Source organism: Diabrotica undecimpunctata, chromosome 8, assembly GCF_040954645.1.
Source record: "Diabrotica undecimpunctata isolate CICGRU chromosome 8, icDiaUnde3, whole genome shotgun sequence".
Lineage (NCBI taxonomy): Eukaryota > Metazoa > Arthropoda > Insecta > Coleoptera > Chrysomelidae > Diabrotica > Diabrotica undecimpunctata.
The window spans coordinates 89678895-89702662 of NC_092810.1; the positions used below are offsets into that span (position 1 = coordinate 89678895).

At 30.0% G+C, this 23768-nt stretch overlaps 1 protein-coding gene across 2 annotated transcripts in view; it reads left to right on the forward strand.

Annotated features, from left to right (window-relative positions):
• Nucleotides 1-23768, forward strand: part of LOC140447756 (protein D2-like) — a 53476-nt gene that overhangs the window by 15452 nt on the left and 14256 nt on the right. Inside the window, exon 1 of one of the 2 annotated variants that reach the window (XM_072540594.1) lies at nt 23376-23525. The exons of the other annotated variant lie outside the window; for it this stretch is intronic. Within the exon in view, the coding sequence (XP_072396695.1) occupies nt 23475-23525 (51 nt within the window). The 5' untranslated portion in view covers nt 23376-23474. Of the gene's footprint in view, nt 1-23375; nt 23526-23768 lie in introns of those variants that run through there. 2 annotated transcript variants of the gene reach the window in all.

Here is a 23768-nt window from a genome sequence, read left to right on the forward strand (position 1 = left end):
CTTGAACCCTATAAAAATGGTTTGGGCGCAAATAAAAAATGTAGTTGCAAAACAAAATCAAAATGTGATAATTTACAGGTTTCATATATAAACTACAAAGAAATAATATAATTATAAATTTTGCTTAGATTTTGAATTTCTGATCTTTTGTTAAAAATTATTATCACTTTTGCTAATACAAATCATTTCCAAAAAAGTCTTTTTGAATTTATTACTTTCACTACATAAAATTTTAATGTTATCAAAATCCATAATATCGCCGGCATCATATGAAAATTGCCTAAGTACCAAAATGTAAATTTTATAGGAAGTGAAAAAACAGTTTTTATCTTAAAGTAATTATAATACTTGTAGTTTTTTTTTGGAATCATGTTAGTTTTGAAAAATAATTTCAGGAATGTTAAAAGAAACATCGTTTACTTTTAATTTGGATAATTTAATGGACTTAGGCAAAAATCACACAAAAATTCGTTACATATTTGGACTTTGGGCAAATTTCATTTAAAAAGAAAACTATTATTTTATTAAAAAAATTTTATTAGTCGCTAAAAAAAGAACAAAACGCTAGACATTATAAATCTTTATTAACTAAAAATAAAAATTACGCACAAAAATTAAGCTTAATCATGTTCAAGACTATCATAAAAAGGATGGTAATCTGGTTCCATGGTACTTTTTAGAGATTGAAGATGTTCAAATTTCTCCCGTTTAATTTTTAATTTACCTTGGTAAAGTTTTGGCAGTTTTTCCATGGGAACAATTGAGCATTTCTTATTGAATCTGACGGGAAGGATCTGAAACTCATCAGAATGTTTAATCTTATATTCTATGGATCCGTCTGAATTGTATTTTAATGCTCTAATATTTTGCACGGTAGCGTCACCAGTTTTACGTCCAGGACGAATTGACTTGACCAAGTTGATTTTAGAAAAATCTTTAAAATAAGCATTGTTTAAATATTGTACATTATAAGATCTTGGGTTTTTTCTCGCATTTTTTATCAAATTAACATAGTCGGCTGGTACATTTATTACCCTTCCTGAAATCTTCCTTTCAATTGTCGAATGCATAGAATCGCATTCCATTTGTGTATGCTCTTTCTCTAAGTATTTTTGAATAATACAAACATTATTTTCCATTGAAAAATTTAAAAGGGCATGTGATAAAGTGGAATTGCGATTCTGTGCACCACAACCGTCACTGTAAAGGATAATAAATTTGTTGTTTGGATCCATGTTTAGTAAGACTTTGGTACATAAAAAAGTGCAAATAATCGTGGCAAAACTGTTCGCCTTTAACTCTCCTTCTCCCTCGTGCCATAAAAAACAGTAACCATCCTTTGTATGAAGATCAAAAATAGTAAAATTGTGAAGAATCAATTTAGTTTTATAATAGAGCGCTGACAAGTTTGACTGTGGGCACAATATAACAGATTGAAGATCCATAGTAAAAACTTGATTTAGTGACTTCTTGTCTTTTTCTTTTTCATTACGCGCCTCATCTTTTTTAATTCTGTGTTCTTGATAAACTAACTCTGAAACGTTTTGTGTTCGATATCCTACACAGATATCACATTCGTCTTTTTTGGGACTGAATAAAGACAAATTTGACTCCTTAAAAATATATTTAAATAGGATCAATCCAGCCGGTTCCGTTTTTCTATCTGTTAACCAGACATTTGTGTAAAAGTCATACAATTCAGCTTTGGTTTTCCAGCGTGACTCTAGATATAGTTTAGTAGAAGATTTCCGACAATAATGAGACTCTAGCTTTGACAAGCTGTTAAAAAAATCCCTTACTGTTTCTTTTTTCTCATCATTTTTTAACTGCTTCTTATTGTCGAAATCATTACTTTTTTTAGTTTCTACTCGATCACTTTTTTTGGATTCTAGTGAATTGAGGCTTCCACTTAACCAATGAGTAATAGTTCTCATAGACACACCAAGCGTGTTGCAAAACATGGTTTTGCACATCCTTACTCTTTCCTTTTTCTTGTCTAGAAAGAAAGAAAAAGAACATTTTCTTCGACTCTCCCCTTCAGATTTTCGGTTTCTGGCTCTTTTGATACTTGAGGCAATCGCTCTTCCACTGACAAATACTTTTTTTTCTTCCCATGTAAAGCTCCAGAATTTTTGAAATATCTGCTGTCTTTCTTCTTCGCTTAAAACATAACATTTGAAAGTGATTTTTTTCGACGTTCTTTCTTCACACGAACACCTAATTTTTAATTTCCTTTCATGTTTCTGCACCACAAATTTATTATCCTTTCTTCCCTTATATGATGCCCCTTCTTGTCTCTTCTTCTTGTTGGTATTGTACTCCCAGTCTTGACTGTCGCTTAATCTGTTTTTCTTTCTTTTGCGCTTTTTAATATCATTATCTGCAGCAACATTTTTTTCTGCTTCTGAGCTACTCTCTTTTTCTAACGTCATCGAGTCTAACGTTCATCTAACGAGTCATCATTTAACCCAGAATTTTCCTTTTTCGTGGCATTTATATCGATATTGTTTTCAAAACCAGTTGAGTTTCTTATTTCATTTCCATTGTTGCCTTTAGAAACATCGCTAAAGTTTGTACTGTTAGTTATTTATAGTTTCTCTTCATCACTATTCAAAATATTATCCCGTCTTAGATTGTTTTTGTAGTTAGCCTCTTCAATAGTTACATCGGCGTTGTTTAGAGAATCTATGTCTATAAAGGCATCTAAAATATCAGTGTTATTTAGTTCTAAATTTCCTGGACAAACTCTTCATTGTCCGTTATGTTGGGATCAATATTTTCTTGTAAATCTTCTCTAGATACATTAAGAGCTTTTTCGGCTTGGATACACTCTTCTTTTAAACTTTTTATTGCATCAGATAAATAATCTGAATTTAAAGAAAAATTGCTAACATCGCTTAAAACAACAACTTTTGGCTCGGATTTTCCAAGGGGTTTATTGACATCAGTAATAAACGTTAGCTTGTTTTTATGTTGGCTTGAGGAAGCACCATCTTTATCTTCATTTATAAGTGTCACTTTGCTTAGTATTTTAAAACTTCTTGAACTCTCATTCATTCTGAAAAAAATATATATATATATTTAAGTCTGATTTATATTATGTATTTGACGAATATCTAGTAGAGGTGGAAAATTTAGCGATAGAAACCTATAAATATACATAATATTAATAGTATCTCACCTTTAGACGTATCGGAGTCAAACTGTCACTGTCACATTTTATAAAATTCTCCTGTCACAGTGGCAGTTGCCAAACTCATTCGATACGTCTAAAGGTGAAAAACTATCAATAGATTTTTAATTTTGTTTTTAATTTAAGTTTTTATCGCTAAATTTCCCACCTCGACTAGTTTCATCTCGTTTTATTCAACAGATTCTTATGTTTTCCATCTTTTGCGTTATTTTGCCGGTTATTAGACGCTCATCACTGTATGAATGTATGTTGCAACTAAAAGTTTTAGTTGCAACTTCAGTATTATGTTATTTAACGTTGTTGTTTATGCCACGAATCTTACATTCGGGTAAGTTTTTTATAGCCTTTTTTTGGCACCATTCAAATTGTTTCAACATAGTAATTTTCTTTGTAGACCTTAATAAAGGTGGCAAAAAACCACCGAAAGCTTGGATTCAGAATAAATAGTACGCCTTATTTTTTATTGACTACCACACCCAAAAAGAAAAAAGTATTTACATATATTTTTTCCAAACTAGTCAAAAAACTTTGGACTACTTTTTCTTATATATATATATATATATATATATATATATATATATATATATATATATATATATATATATATATATATATATTGATACGATTAGGGTTTATAGAAAATAATTTATAAGTTATATACTACATAATATTAGATATTAAAAAGTATTTGATTATTTTAAATAAGTTATATACTAGAGAATTTAATAAAAATTTATTTATGTGAGGGCATTTTTAATAAATTAGCATAATAATTGTAAAAAGTTGTATTTTAATATTGTAAATATATATAAGTGAGCCATGTGCTTAGGCAACCAAAAATACTCTCGGAGATTGACAGATATTTATACTCTGAAGTGACGTTTAAGAATATTTACAATATAAAGTGGGTTATAATAATATATTGTTTGAAATGTGTATTTTATTAAATTAGAATGTTAAGTTACTAATTTAATTATATATTCTGATCTGAAAAGCCTAAATGTAAACAAAATTATTAATAGAAAAGAATGGAATTCTCTGGATCTCCGGAGATGGCCATGTTTGCGAAATGGTTTGTTCCAGAAAATTCATACAAGTATGAAATAGAACAAATTGGAACATGATCTCTTACGAGATGGTTCTAGAATGTCCAAAACATATAAATACCCGTGATTTGGATTCAAGATGGCAGTTTTTAAGTTTTTTAGTCAGAAGGCAGTTTTTGGCAGTTTTTGAAAGTTTTTAGTCAGAAAAGTTTTAGATAGTGCAGTCAGAAGAGTTTTAAGAAGTTTTTGAGTTTTTAATCAGAAGTCAAGCAGTTTATTATAAAGTTAGTTGGAGTCAGTGAATCAGGTACAAATAGTCAAATTGTTTAATATAGTGAGTTAAATGAAGATTAAAAATTATGCATATAATTTAATGCACATTTATAATTATACACAAATAATTATTGAAGATTAAAAAAAGTATATTGGAAGAAATTAAATTATATTATGGTTGGAGATTAGTATAAATCAACTTATAATAATTGGATATTGGTATATTGAAAAGAATAAATATAAATGCTGTTTGTTGGTGGTGTATAAATGCTGGTGAAGAAAACTATATCTTAAATTGGTAGAAGCTGATAATTGAAAAAAGTAATTTCACAAAAAACAAGGATAACTGAAGTACGAAGACATTCAGTGGTGATTAGAATCTATATACTTAGTGGAAAACAGTTCATTTAGGCATTCAGTGAAAGAAAGGTACAAAATTTTGTTAATATAATTTAGTTAGTGTCATAACAATTTCAATTTTGAAGATAGTTTGTTTAAATTTTAGATTGTCTATAGAATTTAATTAGTTTTATAAGAATATCAGTTTAAAGATAGTTTATTTTAAATTTACATTGACTAGGTTAGATATATATGTGTGTTTCATAATAGTTATAATAAAGATAATTTAAAAAAGTACTTACAAGCTAATTCTTTGAGAACCGCGATAAAAACCCTATATTATTAAAAATACTCATTGCTCATCATTCAAACAAAAAACACATCATAACAATTTGGCACCCAACGCGGTGGCTCTCTATTTAAAAGAATTAGTTTGGGGAGATAAGTGCTCTCATATAATTAAATTAATTATCAGTAGAAAGAAAAAGTATAGATTTTAATTTTAATTATATTTGAACAAGTAAAGTCTCAAAATGTCTCAAGGAAAGAAAGGTACAAGAAGCAAAAAGAATGAAGAAGATGTAGAAGTAGAAACACAACCTATACAAGAGGAGAGTTTAGTTCAAGTTCCACAAGATACTGCAGAAATGAATCCAGAAAGAGAGGAAAATGTCAATATGGCAGCTTTGATGTCATTAATGATGCAGATGAACAAGACAATGGAAGAGAATTCAAAAGAAATCAAAGAAGACATGAAAAAAATGGAACAGAAAATGGAAGAGAATACGAAAAAATTGGAAGAGAATTCAAAAGAAGTCAAAGAAGACATGAAAAAAATGGAACAGAAATTGGAAGAGAATTATAGAAAATTAGAAAAGAAAATAGAAGATAATAATAATAAAATTGTAAAACAAATGGATAAAAAACTTGAAGCTGCAGAGAAAAAAGTAGCAAATGAAATAAAAAGTATACGGAATGACTACAAGAAAAGGATAGACAATGAGAGGACAGAAGTAAAGAGGATTATTCAAGATAATAAGATAGATATAGAACAGAAAATAGAGTTACAGAAATGTAACTTAGAAGTAAAAATTAACGAAGACAGGAGAAACACAGAAGAAAAATTAGACGATATACAACAAAATATCCAAATAAATTGTAATCAAATAAGAAATGTGGAACAGAGAATAGATGATATTTCACAAATGAGAGACATAGGGAGACCTTACTTAAATTTAACAAATGAGACTGGGATTAAATTCTCTGGTAATATAAAAAATTTGCATCCTAGAGTATACATAAATAGTTTAAAACATAAATTAAGATTGGTGAATAATATTAATGATATTAAAGATTATATTAGAATGACATTAAATGACAATGCAGCAACTTGGTTTGCTAGTATTGAGAATGATTTAGATAATTTTCAAACATTTGAAAATAAATTTTTAAATTATTATTGGGGTGAATTAGAGCAAGCAAAGTTTAGAGAAATTCTATATTTTGGAAAGTATAATCAAAATTTAAAATCAAATATGGTAGATTATGCATTGAAATTGATAACAGTTGCAAAATATTTAGAACCACCACTTAGAGAGGATGAAACAGTCTTAAATGTATCTAGACATTTTGATGCTGATGTTGTCCAAACAGTAACTGTACAAAATATTCAAACAATAGATAGTTTTATTAATTTTATTCAAAGAATACAAAGAGGCAATATGACAAGTAATAATAACAACAGAAAAAACAACAATACTTTCCAATATAATAAAAATGATAATCAACAATATAGACAATCATATAACAATAATACTAGGTATGGTGATAATTTACAAAATTTTAATAATACTAACACTAATCCAAATAGACAGAACTTTAATAATAATACTAGTTATAATAGACACAATTTTAATAATAATACTAATTATAATAGACAACATTTTAATAACAGTACTAATAATAATAGACAAGATTTTAACAATAGAAGAAATACAGAACGACCTAACTATAACAGACAGGTAAATTGTGTTCGAAGGAATAGAAGCTGCGAAGGCAGGGAACGAAGTAGTACAAGGCAGGAGAATGTGAGTAGAAGTCATAGTAGGGAAAGACATAGGACATCAGATCCAAGTGGTCAGATACAATCTGACAATTCTAATAATCAAAATTTTGTGCAGTAAACTTTCTGAATTACAAGTTAGGCCATTGCTATTATGAAAAACCTTCTGAATTTATTTCTTTAGATGAAGAGAAAATTATTGAATCTATTAATTTAATTTATATAAATGCTTTGGCCAAAAATAAAATGATTAAGATTATGATAGATACTGGTTCAGAAAGTACTTTAGTCTCGGAGAATTTTATTTTTAATACATTAAAACTATCAGATATAATAAAGATTCCAAAAATTAAAATTATTGGTGCAAATAATAAGAAGTTGGGTGAAATTGATAAACTAGCCAATTTTAAAATTAATATTCTTAATAAAGAAATTAATATGCAAGGATTTATTGTCAAGGATTTATGTGTTGATATATTAATGGGAAATGATGAATTGGAAAAGAAGAAAGTAAAGATAGATTTTGAAGAAAAAATGGTAACTTTGGAAGGGCAAATAATTAAATTTATGCAGAAAGATGAGGTAGAAGAAGGAATAAGAGTTGATAGGATATTATTAAAAGAAAATAATGATGTTTATGAAGAAGAAATGTATTTTGATGATAGGGAAATGTCCCAGAAGAATGTAAAGAATAATTATTGTAGTGAATATTTAAGGAATGGAAATTTTAAGCAGATGGATGCCTACGAGGCGGAGTGCGTAAAATTGGAAGCAAGGAATAATGAGTACATATTGAAGAATAATGTGATTTGTAAAGAAGAAGATATGATGAAAGTTTTAAATTGCCCTGAAGTATATAAATCAATAGTCATTTCCATATTGCAGCAACACAAGGGACTTGTCAATAAAGAAAATAGAATTGCACAAAATTATATCCATAGTATAAAAGTTAAAGAAGAAAAAGATTTTAAAACAAAATCATACCCAATACCATATAAATACAGAGAAGAAGTAAACAAAACAATTAATAATATGTTAGAAGATGGAATCATTGAGAAGGCAGACACACGTTTTATTAACCCCATAGTAGTAGTACGAAAAAGATCAGGTGAAATCAGGTTATGTTTGGATGCAAGGAATATTAACAAGATCACTGAAAAGCAATTTGAAGCACCAATGAGTATAGATGGAATACTAGGAAGAATTACAGGAATGTCATTTTTCACTAAAATTGATTTACAGCATAGCTTTTGGTTAATACCTCTAGAAAGAAAAAGTAGACAGTATACAGGATTTCAGATAGATGGAGTAGTATATCAATTCAAAGTAGTACCATTTGGACTTCAATCATCTTGCAGTGCTCTATGTAGATGTCTTCATGATATTTTGGATCAATATGAACATTTTGTAATTCACTACATTGATGATATCTTAATTTTTTCTAAAACGGCTGAAGATCATGAGAAACACCTAAAAATTATAATAAATAGATTAGACAAAGTTGGACTAAAAATAAATCAAGAAAAATGTACATTTTTTCAAAAAGAAGTCATATATCTAGGTTATAAACTTAACACTAAGGGAATCGAAATGGATCCAGAACGGACACAAGTCATTCAGGAATATAAAACACCACACAATTTAAGAACTTTAAGAGGATTTATTGGAATAATTAATTATTATAAAAGGATGATACCAGATCTAAGTATAAAAGAAATTCCATTACTTGAACTACTGAGAAAAGGTGTAAAATGGAGATGGGATCAGAGAAGAGAACTAGCATTCCAAGAGATTAAAAACATTTTTCTGTCAAATTTGAAAATATACTATCCTGACTATACACAGCCATTCATATTAAGAACAGATGCATCAATAGAGAGATTATCAGGGGTATTATTACAAATACATGATGGGGTCGAATACCCAATACAATTCATTTCAAGAATCACAAAGCCACATGAAAAGGGTTACTCAGTTTCAGAATTAGAACTAGCAAGTATAATACACTGTGTCACAAAATTAAGATTTTATTTGTTGGGTAATGAATTTACAATAGAAACAGATCACCAAGCTTTAACGTCTATATTAAATAACAAATATGGAAACAGTAGAATACATCGGTGGAGTCTAATACTTAGTGAATACTGCTTTGAAATCAAATACATTTCTGGAAAATCCAATATAGTGGCAGATGCTTTATCAAGGTTAGAAAATACATCACAAAAAGGGCAGCGAACAATAAAAATTGGATTAAATCAATTAGTAGAAAGTACTGGATTATATTCTAGAGAAGAAATTATAAGAGATCAGATTAATTTGAGTGAAAAACAAAAAGTCCTTAAGAAAGATGGAGTATATTATAAAATAATAAATGGCATAGAAGTATATGTAATAACTAGAACTTTAGCAAAGAAAATATTGAAAAATTTACATAACAATTATATGCATATTGGTTCAAGAAAGCTATGGATGCTATTTAGGGACAATTATTTTGCAAAGAATGACATAAGTATAGCAAAAGAAATTACTACCCAATGCCCAATATGTCAACTAAACAAAGAAAAGAATTTCAAAAACCAGAACACATATAAATCTAATGTGGTATATGAAAAACTAAATACAGTTTCCATGGATTTTATTTCAAATTTAGTTCTCAGTCCAACAGGAAAAAAGCATATACTAGTGATAGTTGATTTATATACAAAATTTATTAAACTATATCCCTGCTCTAGAACAAATGTTAAAACATTAAAATTATATATTAATCAATTTTTCGAAGAAATAGGACCATTTAGAAATTGCATAATAGATAATGCTACATATTTTAACAACCAAAAATTTCGGACATTTTGTGAGAAAAAGGGAATCAACATTCATTTTACAAGTATCAGACATCCTCAGGCAAATCCTGCAGAAAGATATATTAAAGAAGTTATAAAATATTTAAGGATACTGTGCCAAAACCAACATGAAACTTGGCAGCAACATATACCACAAGTAGAATATTTTTTGAATAATACACATAATTTGAATACAGAGGAAGTACCAGAATATTTAATGTTTGGCCATATAGGAAACAGAAAGTGGATTAGTGAATATAATCAGGATATGTTAGAACAAGTAATGCAGAAAGTGAATAACCGAATTAGGAGGAAAGCTGAAAAATATATCAGAAGACAAAATCGAAATATAAAAAAACCAATCACATTTCAAAAAGGAGACCTAGTGTTAATTCGTTCATTTAGAAAAAGTAATGTTAAAGAAAACCGTTGTAAGAAATTACAACCAATGTTTGAAGGTCCATATACAATTGAAAATCAGAATGGACTAAATAGTTATGTGTTAATAGATGCAGAGAACAGACTAAGAGGCATATTTCATATCAACGATACTTTTCAATATCATGAAGAGATTGAATAATGATTTCTGTACCTTTAACACAAATATAATAACACTAATAACTTACTGATAGATCCATTTCATAGATAGATGGTAGATTTCTTTGTTGTGAATAAATTTGACATCATACTTGTTGAATTTTGTACATATGGAAATTGTTTGATATCCTAAAAATCATAATTTGGGGTTAGATACTATAATTGCTATAAAAATGTCTTTCTAATATAATAAAGTGAAAAAACTTACCAATTTATATTGATGAAAGTTATTTTGAATGGAAATAATTCCTAGATTTTGTCTATAAATAAACAGAAAACCATATCGATTATATTTTTAATTAAGGTTATATTTTATTCTCTGATATCGCATCCATTGCTCCATTTGACATGACAGTTTGACCATAGAATAGCCGAACTGTGCTCCGTTGTTCTCTGTTTTGACATAGACAGCGAACAGGGATGTATTTAACACATTTTAAATAAAAAAAATTTGATTTATTAAATTTAATAAGGTATGAGAAAATTAATATTTAAAAAAATAATAAGTAAATTATTTATTTTAAATATTATTTTGGGGTATTGATACGATTAGGGTTTATAGAAAATAATTTATAAGTTATATACTACATAATATTAGATATTAAAAAGTATTTGATTATTTTAAATAAGTTATATACTAGAGAATTTAATAAAAATTTATTTATGTGAGGGCATTTTTAATAAATTAGCATAATAATTGTAAAAAGTTGTATTTTAATATTGTAAATATATATAAGTGAGCCATGTGCTTAGGCAACCAAAAATACTCTCGGAGATTGACAGATATTTATACTCTGAAGTGACGTTTAAGAATATTTACAATATAAAGTGGGTTATAATAATATATTGTTTGAAATGTGTATTTTATTAAATTAGAATGTTAAGTTACTAATTTAATTATATATTCTGATCTGAAAAGCCTAAATGTAAACAAAATTATTAATAGAAAAGAATGGAATTCTCTGGATCTCCGGAGATGGCCATGTTTGCGAAATGGTTTGTTCCAGAAAATTCATACAAGTATGAAATAGAACAAATTGGAACATGATCTCTTACGAGATGGTTCTAGAATGTCCAAAACATATAAATACCCGTGATTTGGATTCAAGATGGCAGTTTTTAAGTTTTTTAGTCAGAAGGCAGTTTTTGGCAGTTTTTGAAAGTTTTTAGTCAGAAAAGTTTTAGATAGTGCAGTCAGAAGAGTTTTAAGAAGTTTTTGAGTTTTTAATCAGAAGTCAAGCAGTTTATTATAAAGTTAGTTGGAGTCAGTGAATCAGGTACAAATAGTCAAATTGTTTAATATAGTGAGTTAAATGAAGATTAAAAATTATGCATATAATTTAATGCACATTTATAATTATACACAAATAATTATTGAAGATTAAAAAAAGTATATTGGAAGAAATTAAATTATATTATGGTTGGAGATTAGTATAAATCAACTTATAATAATTGGATATTGGTATATTGAAAAGAATAAATATAAATGCTGTTTGTTGGTGGTGTATAAATGCTGGTGAAGAAAACTATATCTTAAATTGGTAGAAGCTGATAATTGAAAAAAGTAATTTCACAAAAAACAAGGATAACTGAAGTACGAAGACATTCAGTGGTGATTAGAATCTATATACTTAGTGGAAAACAGTTCATTTAGGCATTCAGTGAAAGAAAGGTACAAAATTTTGTTAATATAATTTAGTTAGTGTCATAACAATTTCAATTTTGAAGATAGTTTGTTTAAATTTTAGATTGTCTATAGAATTTAATTAGTTTTATAAGAATATCAGTTTAAAGATAGTTTATTTTAAATTTACATTGACTAGGTTAGATATATATGTGTGTTTCATAATAGTTATAATAAAGATAATTTAAAAAAGTACTTACAAGCTAATTCTTTGAGAACCGCGATAAAAACCCTATATTATTAAAAATACTCATTGCTCATCATTCAAACAAAAAACACATCATAACAATATATATATATATATATATATATATATATATATATATATATATATATATATATATATATATATATATATATATATATATATATATATATATATATATATATATATATATATATATATATTTATAATGTAACGAAACATTTGTAAATATATAACACATATTAGTAAAAAGAAAAGAGGATATAAAACTGGTATAACTGGATGTGAATGTATAACAAGCCGAATGTATAAGTGTGCGTTATAAAATAAATGCACTACTTTAAATGCGAGCGTTCGCCGTCAGTGCTATGCTCTAGGAGAGGAGACGGTGCGATGGTCTCCGTTATGAACGCACCCTAACGAGGCGCCGACGCCGACCCTCGATCAGACCATAGGATGGTATATTATCATCGCCACGTAAAATAAATGCAGGATTTTAAATGCGAGCATTCACTGTCAGTACTATGCTCTAGGCGAGGATACCATGCCATGGTCTCCGTAATGAACGCACCCTAACTGGCTTATTTGAGTCCAAGACTATCTGGGTTCTCACCCGAGGTGTGTTTAGAAGATTTCTGCATATACATATATAAGACGAGATGTATGTATTTACAGAAGTATTATACAATGCAAAAAATTTGATAAGAGCGGATAAAAAATGTGTGCCAAAGATATTAAATATTACAGTAGTATCAAAATATAGAGTTCATTTTTGATTATTCTGCTTATATAACCCCAAACAACTGCATATAGATAACATAAAATATTAGACGCATTGCCGAACTGCTTGAAACCAGTTCCAATGCCACGAGGTCACATAAAACAAATAAATTATCACTTAATACAAAATCTGCGTGAGCGATTGTTCATCAAGAATAAAGAAATAATAAGACTCATAATTCATTACAAACATGCTATAGACGCTGATAAGCAATAAAATTATTTATACAATAGAATCGGCACATTTTTTAGTCTCGTGTTCGTTATTTTATTTTTATTTTGTTCCGTTAATAAAACAGATAATGAAATAAATTTCGTGTACAAGGGAGGACTTCATCACGTGATCGTACGTGTTTATTTCACTTGAATGATTACAATTATTATTTTCGCCCAAACTCCTTGTTTCTTCGATGTTGCCTTTCATTGTGCTATGAAGTTGTATGTATTTTTTTCTGATTATCTCTGCGAAATAACACTCACTACAAGCAGTGCATTCCCTGTTCCCAGACCTTTCTTAATCCCATTTGTGTATTACTTATACTTTCATCTAATATCTTATGTATTTTATTGTAAATTACTTTTAAGAAGAAGTAATGACGAAATAAAGCAAAGAACATCAATAGAAACAGACATACTAACATATGTAGAACAAAAAAGACTAAAGTGGTATAACTAGCGACAGCAGATGGATAAAAAGAATAACCGAATGGAGCTCCATAGGAAGGAGGAAAAGAGGACGACCCCGAAAATCCTGGAGGAACGAAGTAGACGACGCCATGAGTAAGAGAGGCGTAAACGATGGAGAATGGAACAACAGAGAGAGATGGAAACGGTTGAGCGAGGGAAGGCAGTGAATACTGTAGAATCCCTAAATATATATATATATATATATATATATATATATATATATATATATATATATATATATATATAATATACTTTTAAAAACAATTTCAAGACATCAAACCTTCAAAAGAAGGCCCAGGAGATTTACCACTTTTAGCTTGTTTCATTGCATATTCGATTTCTTCTTGTATAATGTCAGGCCGTGTATCATCTTTAACTTCTTTTGGTGTTGCTTTTCTCTCTTTGTATTCAAAAAGCTGTGCTATATATTGCGTCCATTTTTGTATTTTCTGATCTATATATGTTATAAATACACCACTTTCGTATCTAAGTTGCTTAGTTTGAAGTGTTTTGCTTATTCCTGTTAGTTCTCTAATTTTTGTATGCATGTTAAAAAGTCATATTTTTTCTCAACTTCTTCCAGTTTTTGACACTGCTCATGTAACAATCTCATTCATTCATTTTCTTTTTAATTAATCGATCAGTTTCATTACATTTAATTGGATTTTTTGTTTTGAATGATTTTCTTTCATTCATTAATAGTAGTATCTCTTCTGTCATCCATTCTTTATGTTTTCTTTTTTTTGGTTTTAAGTTTTGATTTGCTGTTTTAATTATTGCTTGTTTTATATTCTCCCATTTCTGATCGTTGTTATAGCTACTTTTAATCAGTTCTTGGGTATGATGTAAATTTTGAGTAAGAGTTTTTATAGTTTGTTGCTCTTCTTTGACTACTATTCCATCGCTTGCTAGCAAGAGCCACGCCAGGTAAATTAATAAAAGAAACAGGGGACCGGGTAAACGAAGAATCTCATGGCTAGACATCCCAAGACAGTGAACTTGTGTGACCAGAATGATTGCTAATATACATATGCATACGTTCTCTGATTTCAAAATTCCTTATTCTATATTTTCTATTGAGTTGGTAACATCTACCTCAACGAATAATTTTCACTGTTTTTACTTGAGATACGTTTTTTTTATTTATTATCTAAAACTGTGAACCCTATGTAGCAATACGTTCTATCATACATTTGTATATACTAACTTTTGTGTTCAGAGTGATGTGGTTATTCCAGAGTATACTATTCAGTTGATGTATTGTTGAATTACCTTTTTGTGTGCCTCTTCCCTCTTGGTTCTAGATACCTTCCTTCATCTCCCACCACTACATACTCTGTGTTCGATGGATTCATTGATAAATTGATAAATTTACTGATACATTTATCTATTTATATTTACTGGTCTTGAATATACGCTTATGATTCTCAATGTTTTACCGCTGATAGGATAGCTGGTGTTTTAACTTCTTTATAGGTAAAATGCTTAAGATGTTTAGACGGAAGTTTTTCTACAATCTTATTTTTTATATATTTTGAATTATATACTTTTACTTATTTTATCCTTTTGTTTATATTATATTTATAATCAGTGTGTGCATGTTTTCCATAGCGCGCGCGCGTGGAAAGATCAATATTAGGTATTACCATCAGAGACAAAGTACCAAACCTAGAAATAAGAAGAAGAACAGGAGTCACAGATGCAGTTGAAAAAATAGCCATGGCTAAATGGGCTTGGGCCGGACATATTGCCAGATTAACGGATGATAGATGAACCAGAAAGATTCTGGAATGGCAATCAAGGCAAGAGGCATATCGAAGCAGAGGACGACCAGCGACTAGATGGACGGATGATATCAAGCGCATCACCACAAACTGGATGCAAGAAGCTCAAGATAGAAATAGGTGGAAAATTTTACGGGAGGCCTACGTTCAGCAGTGGACAAATATAGGCTAATTGATGATGATGATGATGTGCATGTTTTTATGTAGGTACTCACACGCAAGCATTTTCTACACTAACTAACTAAGGTTGTATGTAGGCTGCGGTTGTAGGTTATAAGTAATAGGAGTATACCAAGTTACACTCGCTGAGAACACGTACCGTAGGCTAAGCTCGCATCGGGAATGGTTTTAGGTGAAAGGCGAGTGGCAGGGCACTCGAATCATAAAATCTAATTCAGCAATAAATCAAGCACTAAACGTATACCTGGTCTCCATTCCTCAAAAAAAAAATTCATAAACCCAACTTGGTATATTCTTCTATATCTATTTCTCGTAAAATGTAGTGGATATCATCTTGATCTTCTATAAGTAGTGGCCATATTATATAAAATGCAAGCTGTACAGTTTATAATTTCCAATTGGAATTTCCATAGGTTCACATTTTCTTTTGAAAATATCCAAAATCTCACGTCCAAATAAATCTTAAAGATCGTGGGTGCAATGTAGCAATCTTAGCAAAGTCATTTGGCCACCTTTATCATTTTTGTCACTTTTTGTCCAATCTTTATTGAACTCGTCATATTATCTTACAAGTCCCCATACGACATTTATGTAACTTGGTGGAATTTTATTGTTTAATGACCTTTAGCGTCTTTAACTCCCGAACTCCCAACTGTCTTCAATTCGGCTTTTAATAACTGTATAAGCCTCATTCAGGCCGAAAATCTAGTCCAGATCCTTATTTTTATACCTATTCGATCCGAGCGCATTGTTTACATAATTATCCACTCCGTTAGTAGCTCAGAGGTAACCGTCAGGTACCTGATAATTCTACAAAAAGCATAATTACGCCATTGTTCACCTTTTAGAATGCAGTTGATTCGGCCTACCGACGTCTATAAATAGGTACGCCTAAAGGAATGGCCACTTGATAGTAATTTAATCAATACTACATAAAGTTTATAGTGTTTTGTCAAATGCAGTATAATACTTACAGTTATTCAAAAATACCGGACATTTTTACAGGTACCTGGTGCCTGGTACAAAGAAAACATTTTCAACAGTTAATTTGAGAAAATAAGAGGGCATATTAAAACACTTTTAGGGTATTACATTGTATTTCCCATAGTCCTTCACCTTCTCTGAAATCAAAAATACGGAATTTTTTCTAAAGATACCATGAAAGTAAAAATATGTTTTAAATGATACCTTATAACCTGTAAAAATTCCATACAAAACAAAACAACGATAGGTTCAGATAGAAAAACAATATTTGTAATACTACAGTGAAAAAGAAATATTTTTTATCAAAATCGTATACATACTTGTAACATGTGAAGATAACAGTGTACCTCTATGCTATGTTTTTACAGAATTTGAATACGCACAAATCTAATCAATTGCTGGTTCTTCTTAATTGGGTTCATGAATTATAGTGAATAATTGCAGGCAAAGATGATATGTAGGTTTTTGTATCTCTTATCAAAATATTTCTGGCAATGGTTTTGAATGTCACAGTATGATTGGCTAATTTGTAATAAATGTAGATGAATTGCATTTTTTAAATAGTGAAAAAGTTATTTGCGTGTTTAGATAATATTTCACCTTCTACTCGCAATTTTTTAAATTTTATTGTCTTCTGTATGTGCTTCAGTCATATAGAGACTTTTATTTAAAGATTTCAGTCCATTTAATTCCCTCTATATATTTCACTTTCTTTTTTTGTGTTTGTAGTATTATATCTCCATTGGTTGTTAGCAATAATTCTTAGCGATTAGCGATGGAATAGTAGTCAAATATATATATATATATATATATATATATATATATATATATATTAAACCTAGAGCTAAGATTAGTACTATTATAAAAATTAATATTAAACTCACCAGTCTTCCGGGTTGAAACGCGTTGATTTCCATTGCGCCGAGCTTTCGACATCCTCTCTGATGTCTTCTTCAGGGCTTCCGAGGTCTCAGTCTCCCAAGCCCCCAGACACTACTACACTTATCACTATTCACTTCACTACTAGTGGAGTACTGGAATGCGTATGCGTGAAATTTGTATATGTCATGCGCCGAGGTATTTAGTGGTTTCCAATGTATGTTTACAATGTATGTGAATGTCGTGTTAATATTAGGTGCTTTAGGATGGTTTTCAGTGTTGCAGAAAAAGTTTTTATCGTGGAGTACTATTTTCGGTTATATTATGGAAAAGGTGGCGACAACGGTCGAAGCTTAAAATCAGTTGGCAACTAATTTTAAGCTTGGCTGCATTTAGGCTTAAGTTTATGAAACAGCCTTCGAGTTACAGCGTTATGTTGTTAAGAAGTAGTACGGGAATTGTGTCTTGACAACGTAAGGTCAGTCACCCAGTCCAGTCACAATCAATACGAATAAAGAGCGTGATATTAATCAAATGCTGCAATCGCCGAAACGAAACGTCAGAAGAACATCATTAAAATTAAGTATCAGTGATCGATCGCTCAGTCAAATGTTTAAGAATATTGGTGGGTTTTACAGGCAAAATATAGACCGGACAGCGTCTGAGTGCAGCTAATAAGCGTGTAAGAGTCGAATACTGCGCACGTGTGTTACCTATGGATTATGAGAACGCTTCTTTCTTATCGAATATTTGGTTTTCCAATAAAAGCCATACATTTAAACGGATCCATTAACAAACAGACAACACGGTTTCTTGGATTCGAACTTCCCGACATAATTGTCAAGCACCCCCTTCACAGTGACCGTGTTACCATTTGGTATCCTGTATCCGCACATGGTATATGGGGCTCGTATTTCATTGAATCAAATGATGAATGTCGTTTACTGTTTACTAAGAGCGCTACAGAGACGCGATTTCTACATGATCTTCAGCGATTTTGTCGTGCCAGAAACCTACCACTTAATTAATAGGTTTTGGGATCGTCCTATTTCACCTGGCAGTTATTTTCCATACCCATCGCACTCACTAGATCTAACGCCATCTGATGCGTAGATATGGGAAATGCTGAAGTAGGCTGTTTTTCGTACCGATCCACCGTCTGACATTCCGAAATTGCGGACTAAAATTCAAGATTTTTTTCGTACCATACAGCAGCCTTCGTTCACAGACATGATTGAGAACCTTCGAGAACGCTACGAAAAATGCTTGAAACTGAACGTAGAGCATCTTAAACATCTATTTTATCGGGAAAATTGTCGTGAATAATGTTTATAGCAAGGACATATCATGTATACTAAATAAATCATAAAAAACATAATTACTATTTTAATGGGGATAAGTCACAATTAAAGTTTAAAATAAGTTTATTGGCGTTTCAATTTCCACTTCGCTAATCGTTCCCAAAATACACTGTATATGTTATTGGTTATTGCATCGATATCAGTGGCGGCTTTTGGGGGTAGGCAGGATAGGCCGGGCCTACCCAATAATTTTAAGAGCTTTAAAATTGAAAAACATATATTCAAAAATTATGTTAATGCATGTAAATAACTTTTAAATGTACTAAATCACTCAATATATTAGCGTCCGTTAAAACAACGATGTTATTATATTACCACAGAAAGCATCGAATCGCATTCAGGCGTTTTAAATATCATTAATAGGCCCGATCGGAAGTGGCCGACCCAGCTCACATAAGATCCCCGTACAAAAAGCGTTTGAAGTTGAGCAGCTTGCCGGACAACGATTTATATTGTCGTGTTTATGCTTGCTGTTTAGGCACCAGACGATCGGGCCTACGGCCACCATCGTTGTCACTTGTAACGTAATTATCGAATTGTAATATAAATTTCATTTTAAATTATGATAAAAATATATGTAACATAATATATAATTGTAACATATTTTTAAACAAACCTTAGAAACAAACAACACAATTGCAAGTCTCACACAAAAAAAAATGTATTACACACACTGGCGGCTACAGAAATTTTTTTGGGGAGGCCATGGATCATGAGGGTGATTACTTTTCTCTGATGCAAGGTCACTTTTAATATTACCACCAATAGGATAAGTGGGTTTTTAAATATGTTTAACGGGAGGGGGATGGTCATGACCCCATGACCCCTCCCTCTGGATCCGCCACTGATTACACGTAGCTATATGTACTTTGCTTGCTTGGCCTAGCCAAAATTTTACCACACCAGCCGCCACTGATCGATATTCGACCTTATCAGTATATAATAAGTTCAACTGATCTATCAACAAGTCCACAAACCGGTGTGGACTTAAGCTATCCAATTTTGGGAATGTAGCAGTGCAAGCAATGTAAGTATCATATAAAGAGTCCAGAACAAAGTACTTCGAGGAATAGTCGATGCCCCCTGGTATGTTCGTAACGATAACTTTTTTAAGGATTTAAATGTAGAACCCCTGACCGTGAGGTAAAAAAATAAGCTAGGGGCCATGAAAAAAGGCTTCATTAGCACGTAAATCCAGAGGTTCGTCAACTTTTACACAATACTAACGTGATTAGACGACTTGAATGAACAAAACCACTTGATCTGATTGTGAGTGTTAAACTAAAGTGCGAAAGGGTGCGATGAAAAATGTATAAGTTAAAGTGTGGTGTACTAAACTCAGATAATAAAACTAAGAACGCTAAAGAGTGTAACTTGGTATTAATAGATTCTTTAGTCAAGTTAGGCTAGAATTGAATTGCTTTTTGGTCTTATAGACTAGATTGTAATAATGGGAACATCATATTAATGGTAAATAAATATATATATATATATATATATATATATATATATATATATATATATATATATATATAAAGTAGTCCAAAATTTTTTGACTAGTTTGGAAAAAATATATGTAAATACTTGTGATGAAGTCCTCCCTTGTACACGAAATTTATTTCATTATCTGTTTTATTAACGGAACAAAATAAAAATAAAATAACGAACACGAGACTAAAAAATGTGCCGATTCTATTGTATAAATAATTTTATTGCTTATCAGCGTCTATAGCATGTTTGTAATGAATTATGAGTCTTATTATTTCTTTATTCTTGATGAACAATCGCTCACGCAGATTTTGTATTAAGTGATAATTTATTTGTTTTATGTGACCTCGTGGCATTGGAACTGGTTTCAAGCAGTTCGGCAATGCGTCTAATATTTTATGTTATCTATATGCAGTTGTTTGGGGTTATATAAGCAGAATAATCAAAAATGAACTCTATATTTTGATACTACTGTAATATTTAATATCTTTGGCACACATTTTTTATCCGCTCTTATCAAATTTTTTGCATTGTATAATACTTCTGTAAATACATACATCTCGTCTTATATATGTATATGCAGAAATCTTCTAAACACACCTCGGGTGAGAACCCAGATAGTCTTGGACTCAAATAAGCCAGTTAGGGTGCGTTCATTACGGAGACCATGGCATGGTATCCTCGCCTAGAGCATAGTACTGACAGTGAATGCTCGCATTTAAAATCCTGCATTTATTTTACGTGGCGATGATAATATACCATCCTATGGTCTGATCGAGGGTCGGCGTCGGCGCCTCGTTAGGGTGCGTTCATAACGGAGACCATCGCACCGTCTCCTCTCCTAGAGCATAGCACTGACGGCGAACGCTCGCATTTAAAGTAGTGCATTTATTTTATAACGCACACTTATACATTCGGCTTGTTATACATTCACATCCAGTTATACCAGTTTTATATCCTCTTTTCTTTTTACTAATATGTGTTATATATTTACAAATGTTTCGTTACATTATATATATATATATATATATATATATATATATATATATATATATATATATATATATATATATATATATATATATATAAGAAAAAGTAGTCCAAAGTTTTTTGACTAGTTTGGAAAAAATATATGTAAATACTTTTTTCTTTTTGGGTGTGGTAGTCAATAAAAAATAAGGCGTACTATTTATTCTGAATCCAAGCTTTCGGTGGTTTTTTGCCACCTTTATCAAGGTCTACAAAGAAAATTACTATGTTGTAACAGTTTGAATGGTGCCAAAAAAAGGCTATAAAAACTATAAAAAACTTACCCGAATGTAAGATTCGTGGCAGAAACAACAACGTTAAATAACATGATATACTGAAGTTGCAATTACACTTTAAAAATTACTGTTAAAAAAACACTTTAAAATTACTAAATACGTTAAAAGTTAAAAACAAAATGAAGGACGACATGTTAAAACAGTCGTCGCTGCAGGCTTGATTTCAGTCACAAGAGAACGTGGGTGGACAATTATTGTTTAAATAGTTAGGAGAAAATACAAAAAACAACTTTGAAATTAACGTCTCACAAAATACTGTTTATGAATTTTGAGTACTACCAACTGTATTACCAACTTAAAAATAAGCGGGAAGTTAAAAATGTTATTTATGACATAAGCAATCGAAAGAAAATAGTATTTAGTAAATAGGTTTAGAAAAAATAATAACTTAAACAAAACAAAACTAAATTAGTAACTGAAGTTTGATCGCAAGTATTCAATTAATACTGAAATTTTTAACAAAAGAAAAGAACAAAGAAAACTCTGAGATGCAAAATAGCTCAGTCAAAAGTCAATATAAAATTGTAAATTTTGCTAAGATTCTGGATCTCAGATCTCTTATTAAGATTGTTATTATCACTCTTGCTGATATGTACCATCTCTAAGAAAGTTCTCTTAAATTTATTTTTCTCTCTGGCTAATATTTTTACATTGTTGAAATCTATCTTATGGTCTAGATCGATAGTACCCAAAAAGAAAAAAGTATTTACATATATATATATATATATATATATATATATATATATATATATATATATATATATATATATATATATATATATATATATATATATATTATCATCACGCACAGTAGTAGAATCCCACGTCAGGCCCATCAATAGGGAGTAATCACAAGGTATTTTAATTCTACTTGTATTAATCTTTTGCTCTTGTGTTGAACCCGTTAATTAGTCTTTGTAGACTATCTTTATCTGGAGCTATCAATATTCGTCGCCTGCATAATAGATTATTTTAACTGCTTTGTTTCTCATTCTGTATCTTATTAATTTGTTGACGCTTTTAATGACTTCATCGATAATTACATTAAAGAGCATAGGGCTTAATGTACTTTCCGTAAGTTGTTCATCTTTCTTACTTCCATCTTGTTGTTTTGGGTTGTTTTAAATAGTTTTTATGATATCCAAGGGATTTTTTGTATTAAGATATAAAAGATGTAGTACATCTTTGAGTCTTACTCTGTCGAATGTCTTTTTTTAAGACAAGACGATCAGACATAGAAACGCTCGATAATTTGCTATGACGAATACTGCTTGTACGTTTTCCAGTATGAAATCCTCGTTGTTTATCTGCTATGCTTTGATTTATTCGTTTGTAGAATTGTAGTTGTAAGTTAAAGGGTAATATTTAAACTAACACCTCTGCAGCTTTCTGACTATTTTTATTATTAAAAATTCTATTAAAATATATTCAAAAGTAGGATTAGTTCGATCGTTCTCGATTCTTCCGGTATTTTATCGTGTTTTAGAACTTTGCTCATTACTGCTGTTAATTGTTCCGTCAAGTTTCATTTTCAAAGCATCAACCTAAATTATTTATTTTTGACAGCTGACTCCCCTCCGTATTTTTTTTTTTTTGAATGCTCTACTCATGATTGAAAAGAACGTTGTTTATTAGACGAAGCATTTATTTATTTGACGTTTATAAAAAATTCAAGGAATTTAACAAATTTAAAAATTATGCTGTCAAAAATTTAAAATAAAATTTCTAAGGTTCTCTGTCGTTAAAAAATATTAGATTAATACCTCTATGCGCGTATATTTTTTTTATATATTCTATATTATGGCAGAAGTCAGTAAGGTAAGATAATTTTATTGTAAAATTAAGATTAATATATAAATATTTAAAACATATTCTTCTATATGAGTGTTTTCTACAGAAGTTTTTCAATTATGAAATATGAGTGCTCATTTTCTTACCAATTTAACATAATGTAATGTACTTTAACCTTAACGTTGTTTTAGAACTTTAATTAATTTATAAAAAGACTGATAGGTTATTGTACACACTTATGACAAATGAAAGAATGGAAAACCAAAGTAT